This window comes from Hydra vulgaris, chromosome 07 (assembly GCF_038396675.1).
Source record: "Hydra vulgaris chromosome 07, alternate assembly HydraT2T_AEP".
Taxonomy (NCBI): domain Eukaryota; kingdom Metazoa; phylum Cnidaria; class Hydrozoa; order Anthoathecata; family Hydridae; genus Hydra; species Hydra vulgaris.
In genome coordinates this window covers 11,866,706-11,884,199 of record NC_088926.1, presented here as the reverse complement: position 1 = coordinate 11,884,199, position 17,494 = coordinate 11,866,706, and the positions used below count along the sequence as shown (strand labels likewise).

The window sequence follows — 17,494 nt, the reverse complement described above, 5'->3', positions numbered from 1 at the left end:
TATTGCTGGTAGGTGAGGTTTAAATCGGTTTATTACTTTTTGGAGTATTTTGTTAGTAAGTTGCTTCTAATTTTGAATGTTTACTGGATTGGCAATACTTATGCGATTAAGGTAAGAAATGTGTTGTTTTATAGAGAATTTATCCCACAATAATATATAGTCAAGAAATTTTATAACTTAGCAATAAAATTAATTTTATTTGTATTAAACTTGCACTCACTACAGATGAGGCAAGATGTCCTCGGTTACATGGGGTAAGATGCCCTCAAAGTGCTTCTTGCGTCGTGGTTTTACGGAATTTCTACCATTTTTAAAGTGTGTTTAGAACATAAAAACGTTTACTAATTTAGTTATTGACAATGTTTATTTGTTGGTTTATATGTTGATAACTATTATACATATTTATAAATAGCTTTTTAAAATAATTTTATATATTAAGTAAATGTTATAATGTATATGCTAAGTGAAATGAAGCTGTATCGCATGCTATTGCTGCAATTCAATACATATTTATAAAACTTTTACAAATATGCATTGCATTCAGCTAAATGAAGTTGTATTAATACAACTTCATATATTATTACATGCGCATAATACAATTTCTACTAAAAGGAGCTGTGTTTAGCATGCAACATCATTAATAATTGCAACATCGTGTTATTGGTAATAATCTTGAGTAATTTTGTATGTACATGTAACTTTAGTAAGTTCTTATTTAACTCAAAGAGAGTTAATTTATAGATGTTATGTAATGTATAAAATAATAATGTATTGAATAATTATATAATACTGTGTATGTGTTGGTATGTTTATATAATTAAAATTTTAAGGTTTTAATATTTCTTTAGATACATATTTAAATATTACAAATAATGGTGAGAAATTATGTGCGAAAAACACAGAGAGATGCAACAAATGATAGAATAAAGTCAGCATTAGATGTAATAAAGATGAGCTGCAGTCTAAAGAATGTTGCATCAGAGTTTAGTATTAATAAAAAAACATTACAACGTCATCGAGATGGAAAAGTAAAAGTAGCTGGTGGTTTGTCTCTGGGTGGAAAATTTCCTGTTTTTAGTAAAGAGTTTGAATTAAAGATTGTTACACAAGTTCAGATTATGGAAACAGCATTATTTGGCTTGACAACAATAGATGTGCGTCGCCTAGCATATGATTTTACTAAGCAAATGGGAATCGATAATCCTTTTAATAAAGAGTCAAAAATGGCAGGAGTGGATTGGCTGCGAAGATTCATGTCTCGCAATCCACAACTTTCTATTCGAACTCCACAAGCCACCAGTATAAGCAGAGCCATTGGCTTCAATAAACCAAAAGTAAATCAGTTTTTTTCAGTATACAAGTCATTATTTGAGGAACATAAGTTTTCAGCCAAACAGCTCTGGAATATGGATGAAACTGGAATCACAAATGTCCATAAGCCAGGAAAAAAAATTGCAACGAAAGGCAAACGACAAGTTTGCCTTTTGTTGCAATTTCGTTGCAAACGAAAATAACTAGTGGAGAAAGAGGTGCTACTGTGACAGTTGTGTGTGCAATGAGTGCAAGTGGCACTTATGTCCCACTCTTATTTATATTTCCCCGTAAGCGAATGACTGATAGGCTGGCTGTTGGTGCACCTTCAGGCTCAATTATTAGAGTTAGCTCCAGTGGATGGACTGATTCATCTTTATTCATTGAATGGTTAACACATTTTGTTGCTGTGACTCATGCATCTAAAAATAATGAGCAATTAATTGTACTTGATGGTCATCACAGTCACAAAACACTTGAAGCCATTAACTTTTGTCGTGACAATGGGATCCATCTCATAACTCTTCCACCTCATTGTACACACAAGATGCAACCTTTAGATCGTACATTTTTTAAACCATTAAAAGTTGGCTACAATACAGCAGCAAGCAACTGGATGTTATCACATCAGGGGCGTAGAATTTCATTTTTTGACATGGCAGGTATTTTTGCAACTGCCTACAACTTTACTGCAAACATTGACAAAGCAATCAATGGTTTTAGATGCTCTGGTTTGTACCCAATAAATGACCTTATTTTTAATGATGAAGCCTTTGAAGCAGCTTTGCTCACTAATGAAGCTGAGCCATTGAAAATCTGTCAGCAATCTAGTGAATTGCCTAATTTGCCTCTTGTTGCACCTATACAGTTGGCAAATGTCATGAGCACAACAACTACTGCTGCAAAATTGAAGGCTGTTGATGATGCAGTTTTGTCAATTTTTGATGAGTATCTTGGCCTTAATTCTCCCTTAAATATTTTGAAAAAGATTTCTCCACGTCCCAAAATTCCTGTTTTAAGACAACGAAAGAGAAAGACAGAGTCAGCTGAAAACCTTACTTCTTCACCTTTCAAGAAGCGACTAGAAGAGCATGAAAACAATGTAAAAAAAAGCAACAAGCAGTCATATTGCGTAAAGAAAAAGCTGCACTTAATAAGGTAATCAAGTAAAAAATGAAATCAATAAATTTGAAGACAAAAAGGTGAAAAAGCCTGAAAAGCAGAAAGCAGAAAGACCTAATGGCATAAAGAAACAAACGAAAAAGAAGAAAGATATGGTTTCTGCCTCTGAAATTTTTATCACTGATACAACTCTATGCACCATATGCTCTTGTCCATACATTGTGCCACCATTTGATGATTGGACACAATGTAGTAAATGTACATCTTGGTACCGCTTTTCACGTGGTCCAGATGATTCAGACTTATGCTACTACTGTGAATCATAATCATGTATATGTTATTTGAACATTTATGTTAGTGATATAAATTAAAGAAAGTTATTTATCTTCAAGACAATTGCATAGAATAATTGCAGTGTTTATATTTCAGTTATTTTAATAAAATGTAAAGAGTTTTTATAAAGAACTATTAATAGCTTTTATTTTAACTGATAGTTATTTTTAACAACTGTTTAAAAGGTTTGGGGCAAGATGCACTCTTTGGAGCATCTTGCCCCACGGCTGGGGCAAGATGTCTCCTTGCACAATTATTAGTTTTTTTAATTTTAAAGTTTATCACCAGTAATAAAGTAGTTATTTTATCTTACTAATGTCTTCTCTTATAAGTAGACTTTGATATTAAAAAGAAAAATTACAAGAAAATGTAAAAGTATTTGTTATATACGCTAAAGTTTGTTTAGGGGGGCATCTTGCCCCACCCTACCCTACTATTTGGATCATTAAAAGTCACATTACTTGTAACAGCAAAGTTGTATATTATTTAAATTGTTAATCATGTAATGCTCAATTTGCATACACCAGAAAAACAAACAATTTGAGCAAATGCACAAATGATCAAATTCCAGTTGCAGAACTGGCCAATCAACTAACCAATAATTAAATAATTGCCAATAATTAAATAATAAAATTATAAAACCTTTCTTCCAGCTTTTTGTTGTTCTGGAACTTAAAAATGAAAAAAAATTATCTTATGAAAATCAATCACACAAACAAAAGCATACCTTTAATTTACACTTCCTGTGTAATAAAAAAAACATTAGTCAATGGTAACCTATAGCAATAATGCCTTAATTTAAAAATATTTTACAAAAATAAAAATATTTTATAACAGCATTTAAACTAGCTCTACTTATTAAAGTTTAAAATGTCATTTTGAATTTTCATCGCTTAATCTTGCTGATATTTCTAATTAGTATACTTTTTAAGAAGTGTTTTAAATATATTTTACTTATATATACACACATATACATAATATATATATATATATATATATATATATATATATATATATATATATATATATATATATATATATATATATATATATATATATATATATATATATATACATACAGCCTTCAGAGTTTGAAAAATTGAGGTCAGCAATAGTTTGCCGACCTTAATCTGTTAGAGGTCGGCATAAAAATTTGATACAAAGGTTTTGCTATAAAGCAAAAAAATGTGTGTGTGTATTTGTATATATATACATATATGTATATATTCATATACATATACATATACATATACATATACATATACATATACATATACATATACATATACATATATATATATATATATATATATATATATATATATATTATATATATATATATATATATATATATATATATATGTGTATATATGAGAGAGAGAAAAATTTTTGTAATAATTATTAAAATGAGCAAATAAATTCTTATTTCTTTTCTTACATGCAGCAATCATTTGTATAGATTTTTTTTTAACAAAAATAAAAATGGATAATAACACTACTAAATCTGCTACAGTCTTTCAAAGCAACAATGCACATGGTATAAAGTTTTCAGATGTAGCTTATCCAAATGAATTTCTCTCTGCATTTAAGTCAATGCGTTATCATGATGAATTATGCGATGTTCATTTAGTTGTTGGCTCCACAAAGATTACTGCACACAAAGCAGTGCTAGCTGCAAGCAGTCCCTATTTTCATGCAATGTTCACAGGTTTCTTTTTTATTTTCATGCAATGTTTGCAAGTTTTTTTCTTTTCTTTAAATTTTTTTGGGTTTTTTCAGCCCTGTCTGTTCTTCATTTAAATGTTTGGTTGAAACTTTATTTTTGTAAATCTGAAAGTAGACTCAGTGTTAAACATTTATTTAAAGGAAGCTTACTTGAAAGTCAAATGAAAGAAGTTGTTATACACAATGAGTCCGAAAAAGAGTTCTCTCAAGTTATTGACTATTTTTACTCCTCAAAAATCTATATAAGTGACTCAAATGTTGAATCTCTTTTACAAATTGCTGGTTTACTGCAACTTCCAAGATTGCAGCATGCATGCTGCGAAGTAATAAAAAGAAAAGTAACTGTCAACAATTGTTTAGGTTTTTTTATATATTTTTTCTTTAAACACAAAATCTTAATAGTGCATAGTATACAACAATTTTATATATAAAATAAATAAAATACATAATATATATTTTATATATTATAAATATATTGTATAAATAAGTCATTAGTATCTTATTGGAGTTTTTATAGCTAATAAGATTAATTAGAAATTGTTTTTTGATCCTTACAACTACAATTAACTTCTTCAAATGTTAATTAAATTATAGAAATTAAAATATTTTACTATTAACAATGGAAATAAATTTTTATTATTTGTACCCTAAGAATCAAAATAATTAGTTTAAATTTTAGATTGATTGTTTTTTCATTTAACATAAAAATATTGTTCAATAGTACCTAAATTAATAAATCTGAATTAATAGAATAAACTGTGTCATTCTATGTGGAGATATGTTTTGTTTTTATAGGTATTGCAGCATTTGCTGAGTCTCATAATTGTTTGCAGTTGGTAGAGAGTGCCCATAGCTATGCTGTAAATCACTTCATTGATGTCATACAAGGAGATGAATTTATGAAAATAGATATTGCACATATCTGCAAACTCATTTCAGAAGATGGACTGAATGTTAGTTCTGAAGAACGCATTTTTGAAGTGGCTGTAGCATGGCTTCGTCATGATTATGAGAATAGAAAAGTAAGTTTTTTTTTGCACTTGTTTCATTGCACAGCAAAATTGTTTAACAAGGTTTATGTTACAAAGTTTTAATTTAAATTTAATTTAAATTTAAGAAAGAATTTTAAGTAATTAAAAAAAAATAAAAAAATAAAGAAGTATACTCTTTAACTGTAGTGGCTTTCTCTGGAGCTATGAGAAAGTGAATTGAATAAAAAAGTATATTTATTTAAATGTGTGTGTGTGTGTGTGTGTATATATATATATATATATATATATATATATATATATATATATATATATATATATATATATATATATATATATATATATATATATATATATATATATATATATATATATATATATATATGTAAGTATATATATACAATAATGTATAAGTATATATATACAATGATATATAAGTATATATATGTATATATATATATACTTATATATCATGGTGTGTGTGTGTGTATATATATATATATATATATATATATATATATATATATATATATATATATATATATATATATATATATATATATAAGTGTATACTTATATATCATTGTATATATATGTAAATATATACATATATATAGACAATGATATATAAGTGTATATATATACACACACAGTGCTTTTTAATTTATATTGATTTGAAGTTATCTATAATTTTTTGATTATAGATAACTTCAAATCAGTATAAATTGAAAAGTAATTTTAATTTTGAACTAGTTTTTTTTTAAATGAAAGGCAAAACTGATTAAATTTAATTATAATGTCAAATATTTGTCAACCTGTTTGTTTTTTAATTTATTAATTAGAAGTTTAATGAATACCCTGAAAAATGTGTGAAGTTAAGTGTGCAAAAGTATTAGGGCACTCAATTAAAATGTATTAGCGCACTCATTTAATTCCATTGAGAAAATTTTTTTTGTCTATTACTCTTTGCTGATTAATAATAGTCAATAAAAAATATAAAAGCCTAAATTAAAGTGACGATAATATTATTTGAAATTCAGTTAGTTAAAACTTCAAAATTGCAACAACAAAAAAAAATGCGTTTAAAGAGCATATCAGTTGAAACAAAGTGGCGAGTTGTTGGCCTGCACAAAAGTGGTTTCAGCAATTGAGAAATTGAATGTCAACATGAGATCAATGAATGATATGTTATAACAACGCTCAAAAACTATAATGAGTTTGGAAAAGTTAAACACAAAAGTTGCTTTAATTGTCCCAAAAAAAATCAAATTTTGAACTTATTAATCACAAGTGAAATCAAAGCGGTAAAAATAGTTGGATTATGCTGAAGATGGTGATGCTGAATCATGCTAAATTTTGATTTATTATTTAGGAAAAATAAATATGGTTTTTAAGCAAATATTTTATTGTTTTTTCATTGTTCTCAAAGTTAGCTGAAGAAATGTTTAAGAAAAGTGCTCCTGAAACATAAATATTAGAACACATTGCCATTTTTTTTTGTTTATTTATTAAAGTGGTTGAGGTATAAGGGTGCCACAGGTAAAGTTTTCATTAAAATAGGGCTAATAACTAACCCTCTTGTCCTATGTGGAATGAATGTGGGTCAGCCTTTTTGTTGTTTAAAAGTAATGTACTAATTTGGGGTCTGGACTCTTTTCAAAATTTTGACATAACCTTTTTTGAATAGGGTAGGTTGATTTTTCCCTTTTTTTCAAACCTTGTAATGACTAAGGTACTGAAAGATAAAAAAGTAGAAAGTCTTAAGTAATATGGCAGCTTGCTGATTAGTGAACAAATTTTATATGTATCTTCTCCATCAACAACTGTTTGAAAAATATTTGTTTTTTGCTTGTGGTTTTATATTTTTTAGTATTTTACTTAAATTTTACTCAAAAAATCTTGAGACACCGAGGAAAAAATCAAAATTTTTGTTAGAAATTATAGGCAGCTTATTGCTTTATTTTTATAAAGTATTTTTTATTAATTTAAGTAGAGCAACGAGCAACACATTTTACATATAAATTTTTACAAAATTTTTTTTTTAAAGCGAAAATAAAACTAAAGCTATTTTGAGCATGCAACAAAATTAAATCATGACTGAGAATAATATACTTTTGACATAAAGCCATGATGCAACTTTTGGCTAAGTAGTTTTGTTAGTTTTTCTGACTTTAGATTTCTGACTTTAGGTTTAGTTTTTCTGACTATTAGATAAAAAATAATATTCTGAAATTAATTTTAAACACCTCTCAACTCTCTGGGAATGAGTAAATCATGAATATTTGGCTTTATTTTTGAATAAAAGTGTAAATTTCTATATCAGAAAACTCTTTTCTAGTTTTTTTAAGTTCAAACTGTATTTAAGATTTACAAAGAATTTCTTCCGAGCAGCTTATACCAACTTTCCACTATATTTTTTGACCAGTTGTTTTTACATCCAATTTTTTAAAAAGGATTTTAATGGGAGTTTATTTTGATGAAAGCCTATTGTGTAAAGTTTCTTCCCTATTATCTCATTCTGATAAACCACCAAACCAATCCTCAAAAGTGTTTGATGCTGTGTTATCTGATAGAATAGAATAAATGTTCTTTAGGCTGTTATATTTTTCACAAGCAAGCACGTCTCCATATACAAATTATGTGTTTCACTATACATTTGTCTTTTTGCACTTAACATAAACATTGTCACATGACACAATTAACATTAATTAGTTTATCAAGTTTAGAATTAAAGTTAGTTTGATATTTGCCTTTGCAAGTATACAATTTATGTCGTAGACATTTAAAAATCAATTTTGAACTTTTATTTCAATAGATTTATCATTTATTAAAGACAATCTAGATTGACTGACAACTCAGTGTAATTAAGACAATCTAGATTGACTGACAACTCAGTGTAATTAAGACAATCTAGATTGACTGACAACTTAGTGTAATTAAGACAATCTAGATCGACTGACAACTCAGTGTAATTAAGACAATCTAGATTGACTGACAACTCAGTGTAATTAAGACAATCTAGATTGACTGACAACTCAGTGTAATTAAGGAAATTTTGAATCATTTTAGTTCTTTTATTTGGAATTAGATTTTGTCTGTGTATTATGTCCACACAAGAACCTTATATTTTGTAATTTTTTTTTGTTTAGGTGTTTTAATAATCTGTTCTGGTACATATTAATTAAATATTGTTGTCAATATACAACATTTCTGTCATCATCAAAATCATTTCATCATTTCATCATCATTTCATCAAAAATTTGAGAACTCTATGAAAGAGCTTATTGTTACAAAATACTGCCTATAAACGAAAACAGATCATATTATTAAACTATGATTTTCATTTTCATTTCATTTTCAAGAAGAGCAACTAAATTGATACCAGAATTAAGACATCTGGGATATAATCAAAGACTAAAAATATTAGATTTAACAACTTTAGAAGTTTGAAGACTAAGAGGTGACCTTATACAACAATATAAGTTATATAAAGGTTTTGAATCTATCGATATGAGGAAAGTCCAGATACAAATGCATTCAATCAATAAACCAGGTCCAGCATTCAATATAAGGGGTTATAAACATCGTGTTAAATCAGAGTTTGTTAAAAGTTGTTTAAGAAGACAACACTTCTTTACAAACAGTGTTGTCTTTAGATGGAATAATTTGCCAGAATCGGTAGTGGAGTCTACTCAGTCAAAGAGTTTAAATCCAGACTTAAGCTGATTGGCTTGCAGATAATATTGAACAAGAAAAACAAGTTGCAGCTAAATTTTTAGACAACTATTGTGTTGACTGTCATAGGTATTGCCTGGTGCTCTATCTCAACAGCATTTTAATTATTATTATTATTATTTCTCCTAAACAATGCATTTATTTAAAATCTTATTCAAATCTGGACAAGCAAAAGTGATTTTAAAGATATAAAGAATAAAAAAAATCTCAAATCTAGGTTTTTTCACCACAAACAATTTTATTTTATGTTATGGCAAATTTTAAACATTTCTATTGTTTTTTGTTTTGTTTTTTGTCACAATTCAGAGACCTGATCATTTAATGGAAATATGTCATGGTCAGTAAAATATCATACATTCACTGTAATATTTAAAAAATAGCCTTAATTACACATAGAGTCATATACATTTAAAGACACGAGACATGTCTAACATAAGGCCAAAATTTAGGTTTAAAGTAAGAACAATCTAGGAAGTATCAAAATTGAATCAATTGTCTGTAGGTGCTAGGATATGTTTTAACTAAATCACAAGGGCACCCTCCATTATTCTCTCAACTTCAGGATCACGTAAAAGAACATTTTTTACTATAAAAATGATAAAAAATTAATCGATTTTAAGGTCTTGCCTTTTGGTTAACAATTAATTTGCTATACTTTAGAACTGTACTTATTTTCTACAATATTTTTTACATAATAAAAGTATCAAAACATATAAGATAGTTGCATAACATTTCTTCAGGTCTAATTTGAAACTTAGGCTATAATAATATTTTAACCCTCTCATTAAGATTTATTTAAAAAGCAAATTTGGACATTAAAAAATGGGCCAAAGAGACTAAGTTATTTCAAATAAGTTAGCTTTATCTGTTTGATATTTTTTATAAAAGCTTTTCAGTAAAAAAAACTCTTAACAAATTCATTCAATTAAGCTGTTTTTACTGCCAAGCAAATAAATTATTAAACGTGTTGTTTGTGTCAAAAATCGATACTTAATGCAAATGGAAACCGTCTTAATGCAAATGGAAACCGTCTTAATGCAAATGGAAACCGTCTTGATGCAAATGGAAACCGTCGAACAAAAAGTAATAAAAGTATAAATTTCCATTCACATATTTAAAAATAACATAAATATTTGACCTAATAATCGAACAAAGCTATTAATTGAATACATTTAATACACATTAATTTGTTATGTACTCTATTTATTTGAAAAATAAATGTGACTAAACAGATAATAAATAAGAAACTTACTTTGTGAGGTTGTTTTTCTTTTGTGAAAGTTTCAAGATTTATTGTTGTAAGTTTGGATTAACTCTTTTTAAAAAAGCAAGCCTAAAAATAAATGATCACAATACCATAAATGTTTTTTTTTATATATGAAAACTGAATCCTTAGCTTTTAGTGAATGATTATATGAAGTCAGTTTCAGTAATGAAACTACCCAATAATCATTTTAACTAAAGACACTGATGTGAAAAGTAAACCAAGTCATCTATCAACACAAAACAACACATCACAAAATTAACAAATAACATAATATATTACAGTAAACTCTAAATTGCTAAAACCTTAAAGGGACCAAGAAATTAGCTTGTTAGAGAATGTTAGAGTTATTGGGAGTATAATCCATAAATAAAGGCTCAAATAAATTTTAAAATTAGTTTCAGTTATTAAAGGTTACTGAGTTTTCCAGAGTTTATTGAACATATTTTAACTACTAACAGCACACACATAGAATAACAAACTAATATAAAATAAAATATAAACCCATATAGGCTTATGTAACACATAATAAAAACTAACATACCACATTATATGAAAAATAAAAAACATTTACAAATACAACATTTGTGAAGTTTTTGTTCAACGACATACCTTTGTAGACATCTAAATAAGCTTGTTTTGTATAAAAGTAAAATTTGATTTTTTTTGCCTTAAGGCATTTTAAAAAACTCTTGCAGTATTAAAAAAATGTAATATAAAAGCAATCAATGTACTAAATTAGGTATGAGTACAACAACATACTTGTTCTACCAGAAAAAGCAGCTAGAGCTATATATATAAAAAAAAAACAATAATAATACAATACTACACTCTTGCTGTAAACTCACAAGCCAAGTCACAACACTTTAAAGCCATAGAAACAAAATAACCACTTACGCATAACACACATTATATATTACAGGCATTTACACATTTATGACACATAAACACTTACAAAATTTAAACCCATATAATTCATACACATATAAGCACATAATAACATAAGTTTCTTTACTATTTTAAAAATAAAATAAGGTCTATCTATTACCACAGAATTTATGATTGCATCAAATTATTATTTTATATAGAGATTTAAGATCTTATAACTGAATCAACAGATTATAATAGAGGTAATAAAGATTTGAGAATAACTTATATGGCCAAGCGTAACAAATCTTTTTTAAAAACTCAGTGTCAAACACGCACAAATAAATAATGGCAGCAATAGCGTTAAATTAAACATTAATTATATAGGCCTAATTAGTTTGTATTAAGGACTTGAAATTTTGTCTACCAGCAAGCCTATAACTATAATACTGGGACAAAGTAACACAGTGCTCCAGTTGATTGTGCCATCATCATTTCTTCATCTTCTACTTCTGCCATGTTTTTAAATGCAAGAGCAAATGGGTTTTCTTGGTTATTTAAAGTTTGTAAGAATTGTATTAACTCATTTATACAAACATCATTACCAGGTTGCTCCATTCTGAATGACACTGCTGCATCATATATATTTAACTGCTGGATCATATATATTTAACTGCTGGATCATATATATTTAACTGCTGGATCATATATATTTAACTGACAATATGTGGGTAAAAAACCTTCAGGAAACAGAAAGGGTCATTTTTTGAGGGAGGAGCTATTTTGGCTGTGAAGGAAGCAAAAGATAAAGAGGAATTATAACTCCTTATGTGTTTAAAAAAACTATGATTGACAGGATGATCAACATGGTTTCCTGTCATTAAATCAGTCAAAAATGGTGGACATAGAGAAAGAGGGGCTAATACAACTTTTCTTAAATGGCAGCACAAAAATGAATTTTGTTTAAAAACTTCTTCGCATCGCTATCTGACAAATATGGTTTTTAATTCTCTGAGGTAGTTACTCTTTATAGCAATAATATTTCTTGCTATGCAATGCATTTATACTTACTGAGTTCTCGCCTAGCCTGATATCTTTTATTTCTATGGCAATTTATCTCAGCTCACCTAGGCTCATCTCTTTCATTTAGACGACGGTTTATCTCAGCTAGCTTATCTCTTTTAATTTGGCAACAGTTCAATTCATCTTGTCTGACCTTGTTTCTTTCATTTCGACAAATAATTTCAATTCTTAAATTATCAGACATAACTAAGCATTAAAGGAGTGTGTAAAAATGATGCTTAATATAATAAAACTTATTTAAAATAAATTAAGCAAATAAAACAGAGCATAATATAATTATCTATTATATTCTGTCTCTACTCTTTGTCCTATTTAAATTACATGTTTTAAAATAATATAGCAATGTTTAAAGATAACATATTTCTATCAAGAACTTTAACTAAAGTTATAAACAAATTGATATAATCTTTATAACTAATAATAATACTAGTAATGTATTTTATTAAGTAGTTATTATAGTAAGTTATTAGTAGTTTATTATAATTAATAGTAAGTATTATAGTAAGTTATTAGTAGTTATTGACAAATTATTATTAGTATTTAATCAAAAAAGCAATAAAAAGTAAAAAAAATTACAAAACTTTTACAGATAAGAACTCATAAATAAAGCAAATTGAAAAAATTATAAGGCCTGTCCGCTCAGCGAATACTGCTAGCATTGAATGTTGAAATGTAATCCTCCATCAAAAAATTTCCATTCATTACTTTGAAATTCATTCAATGCAAGATAGTAAAACAATTATTATTAAAATGCATGAGTTAAATAAATTACCTGACTTTAAAAACTTACTATACTAATTTGAAAATAATATAAGGTTTATTCATTACTACAGTTGTCATCAAGTTAAAAAGTTTTTAATCTTATTACTGATTAAGTTGATGAAGCAAAGTTTTCAATCTTATTACTGATTAAGCAGGTATTAACAGATTATAAAGATTTAAAAATACCTCATTGCGTGGTCAAAAATACAAAGAGAAATATTTAAAGCATGCTAAAAACTCTGTGTCAAACGCGCACAAATGGGTAATGGCAGCAGCCATAAGTTCAGCAATAATATAAAGTAATTGTTATAACAAATTATTTCAACCAAATATTAAAATTAATTGCAATAGAATGAAACTAATAAACTATAATATAATAAAATGATAAACTATAATAAAATATATTTTGAATTTTGCCCCAAATAACAACTTGTCAATAATCTTTACACAATCAGTAAAACATGATTAATAGTTTAATCTGTTTTAACTAGATAAAAACATTTTGAAAAAGTAACATTTATGAAACAACACAAGTTAAGCTTGTAAGTCTAGTGATATAAACTTTGTTGATTTAAAATTCTAAATACAATAGAAATAAAGAAACTTTATTAGCTATTTTTAAATTAGATCTGTTGACCTTTTAGATTTTAAGTTAAAAGCAGTAAATGCAGTTGAAGCTATAAAGTTAAGAAGAATGAAGGAGAAAATTAGTGATGTTTTTTCATCTGTTACTGTTAATCATTTGTTACAGTAATTTATATACACTCAAGTTCAATCAACTCTGAAACTGATTCATCATGCCTTATTGACCTTTGTGAGACAGATCATTAAAAAAATACTGGGTCACAGGAATGCAAAAATATTTTAGAATTTGAAGGTCAGCTTGGCACAGCTGATTAGCAACCTGTGATTGTACAAGAACAAGAGGGTTTTTGTAATAACTGGGTTTTTTTGTGTTTTTTTTTTCAAAAACATTTTTGTATAACCCTTCAAAAGGTTACAACTGAATCTGCATTTTAACATAGTAGGGAATTATTGTGAGGAAATAATTTCACGATTAGTGGGTATTGGTATTGGATATTTGGCTTTGTAAGCAGCCGTGGCATAGTATTTTGTTTAACAGCCATTTTGTTAAGCAGCTGTTTGTTAAGCCATTGCGCAGTGGTTAGAGAGCTTTCTTAAAGAAGCAAGAGATCTAGAGTTCAATGCAAGCTCTGAGAATACTTTGTGTCGTTGGTAAAGAAGTGAATCTCCTAGTTAAATGTTTATCTGCAGTGCTTTGTGACAAAACTGTTTGGTCTTCTTGGGCACCTAAAATAAAGTACAAAAAAATTAAAAAATAAAATTCAATAAAATGGTTTAATATGCTCAGAAAAATGTCCAGCTCCATCTTAATGATTTTGAATGGTGAAGACTTCTTATCACAGGTACAAAGTTTTTGCACCCAATTTACTGGTAGCTTTGCTTAAACTTTTTGGTTAACTAATACCATATAATGGTTACACTCTGTGTAGCTGTAGTCCCTTATCAGAAAAGATAAGTTTGATTTATTGAAACCGTTTCTTGTTTACTACATTGTTAAAAATGAATAATTGTCTATAATTTAAATTATGCCCAACACCTGCATTACAAAAAATTTGCAAATGTAATAAATCTTTTTATAAAATGTAGTCAAAATAGTGTTCCAGCATGATTGCTATATCATCTGCTCCCTTTTCCCCATAAGTTTTATTGACACAGAAAGATGATTTAATCTACATTAAAAAACAATTAAATTAAAAAAAACTAAAATGTGTCTAAATTTATCAATGTAAAATTTAACTTGTTTCTTTTTTGAATATTTATTTGAATTTTTTGATCTAATTTTACTTTGAATACATTTTTAAATACATTTAAAGCTCTAATTAAAAGAGGTTAAAAGACAGTTATTTATTTTATTTTATTTCTTGATTAGAAATATGCAGCAGAATTGTTTTCTCATGTCAGATTCCCTTTGCTATCTGCAGAGTTTTTAATGGAACGTGTTGCTAATGAAGATATTATCAGAGAAAATCGCGTATGCTGGTAAAAAGATATGTTCATAGTTTTGAATCATATCTTATCATTTAAATTAATAATCAATTATTTTATATATTTTTATACAAGCTTCTACATTTATTTTTAGTTAGTTATTATATACAAAATTATCATAAATCGTAAATATATAGTATAAATACAAATCTATATTGATGATAAATAAGTTTTGAAAGAATAAATTTATAGCTGTTTAAACATATTTAGTGATTTATGTTATGTATATAATAAATATAGTCTTATTAATAACCTTATAATATAGTCATATTTTAATATAATATCATATAAATATTTGTTTACAAAAATATATATATATATATATATAATAAATTTTTTATTAAAATTTTTTAAGTGACTTACTTTTGGAGGCTACTAAGTTTCTTTTGCTTCCAAAATTGAAAACAGCATCTGCTTGCATTCTTCCGCGAAAGTTTGCTGCTTCCCACCATGTAATGTATGCTGTTGGAGGAATGAGTCGAAGAGAGGCTATGAAAACAGCGGAAAAGTATGATCCAAAGGAAGGAAAATGGAAACCTATTGGTAATTCATTAAAATTTTTTAAAAACTGTTTAACAATTATAGTAGTAAAAATTGTCATGAATAATTGTTAACCTATAATTTTACTATGTGATACATAGTGTGATACATAGTGTAATACATAGTGTAATACATAGTGATAAAATGTAATAATAATTTTTAAGTTTTTTAAGTTGAATAATTATTTAAAATGTTGAAGTGATAGTTGATTAATAATTTACGATTATCATTAGCATATTTTTTATAGGCGAAATGAGCATTTGTCGTTTTGGAGCTGACATAGCATCTATTGGTGGTGCATTATACATTTGCGGTGGAAGTGACGATACTAGTCGTTTAAACACTGCTGAACGCTACGACCCTTACAACAATGTTTGGATACCATTACCTGAGATGTCATCTAACCGTAATGGTGTAGGTGTTACTATGTGCGCTGGAAAGATTTATGCTATTGGTTAGTTTTCTTTATTTCAAGCAATTTTATTATAATTGTTGAATGAATTTCTATGTTTCAGTAATGCTCAAATATAAATTTAGAATAATAAATATATTTAAAAAATGCTATACATATGTATTATTAAATTTTACTTTTAAAGATTGCCAAAAAAAAAAGAGTGTACTTGAGTTTGATAGATTTGAAATTATTTATTAAAATTATTAGGTAATAAATAAAATGCAGTTAGTTATAAATTAATTGTAAACAAATATATTCAAAAATAATAAAACCATAAGTTTATGATGAGCTTTGTTTAATATCATCTTTTATTATAAACAATTAGTTTTATAGGTTAAAATAATTTCAGGTGGTTTTAATGGTTCAACACCTCTAAACACTGCTGAATGTTATGATACAAAAGTTGGTAAATGGTCACCTATTGCTTCGATGAACCAAACTCGATTTTGGGTTGGATGTTGTACGTGTTTGGCATCTGAACAGGTAATGTGATTGATTTCCTCCTAATAAATATTATTTAACATTATTATTTTTTAAAATAATATATATTTTTATTGTTGTAGTACTGTTTAGTTATTGTTATAGTTGTATATATATATATATATATATATATATATATATATATATATATATATATATATATATATATATCAGGCCTTGTTAAGAAGCGTTACGCAGCTCGCATTTTGCCTGCGAAAACGATTTGCCTACGCATTCAGCACTTTTGCGCTACGCAAAAACTTAAACATATTATAGAATATTTAAATTATCTTTTGATTGTCGTTAACGTGACGTTTATTCAGAAGAAATAAAGTCGTAAGTAAAAGCATTTAACTGCAATTGTAAACTTATTGGTTTTTTGTTAAAGAAACAGTTTATTTCATAATTTTTTTTGTTGTTTTAAAAATTATTTAAAAAAAATAAAGTGGTTTAAGGAATTAAATATATAAATTAAGTTTAAGGAATTTAATATATAAATCTTAAGGAATTAAATATATAAATTCCTTTTAAATATAAAAATTATTTTTAGTCATAATAGTTTAAAAAAGTGCACGATTTATTTTGATGTAAATATTTTATTAATAAGATATTTTGTTTATTGGGTCATTCCATGCCAAGTGGTGCAAATTTTAATGAGGTCCCTCATGGACCATCTCAGATTTTATTGAAATTTTTTGATTTTGTACATATATATAATAAAAGCATGTTTTAAAAATTTTAGATCAATATCTAATATGG

General features: G+C 26.8%; 1 protein-coding gene across 1 annotated transcript in view; it reads left to right on the top strand.

The window, feature by feature from the left end:
• Positions 1-4,201: 4,201 nt before the first annotated feature.
• Positions 4,202-17,494, top strand: part of LOC100205928 (kelch-like protein diablo) — a 28,447-nt gene continuing 15,154 nt past the window's right edge. The window contains exons 1-7 of the mRNA XM_065801057.1: positions 4,202-4,474; positions 4,633-4,851; positions 5,287-5,513; positions 15,146-15,255; positions 15,617-15,804; positions 16,049-16,255; positions 16,605-16,738. Of these exons, the coding sequence (XP_065657129.1) occupies positions 4,249-4,474; positions 4,633-4,851; positions 5,287-5,513; positions 15,146-15,255; positions 15,617-15,804; positions 16,049-16,255; positions 16,605-16,738 (1,311 nt within the window). The 5' untranslated portion in view covers positions 4,202-4,248. The remainder of the gene's footprint in view (positions 4,475-4,632; positions 4,852-5,286; positions 5,514-15,145; positions 15,256-15,616; positions 15,805-16,048; positions 16,256-16,604; positions 16,739-17,494) is intronic.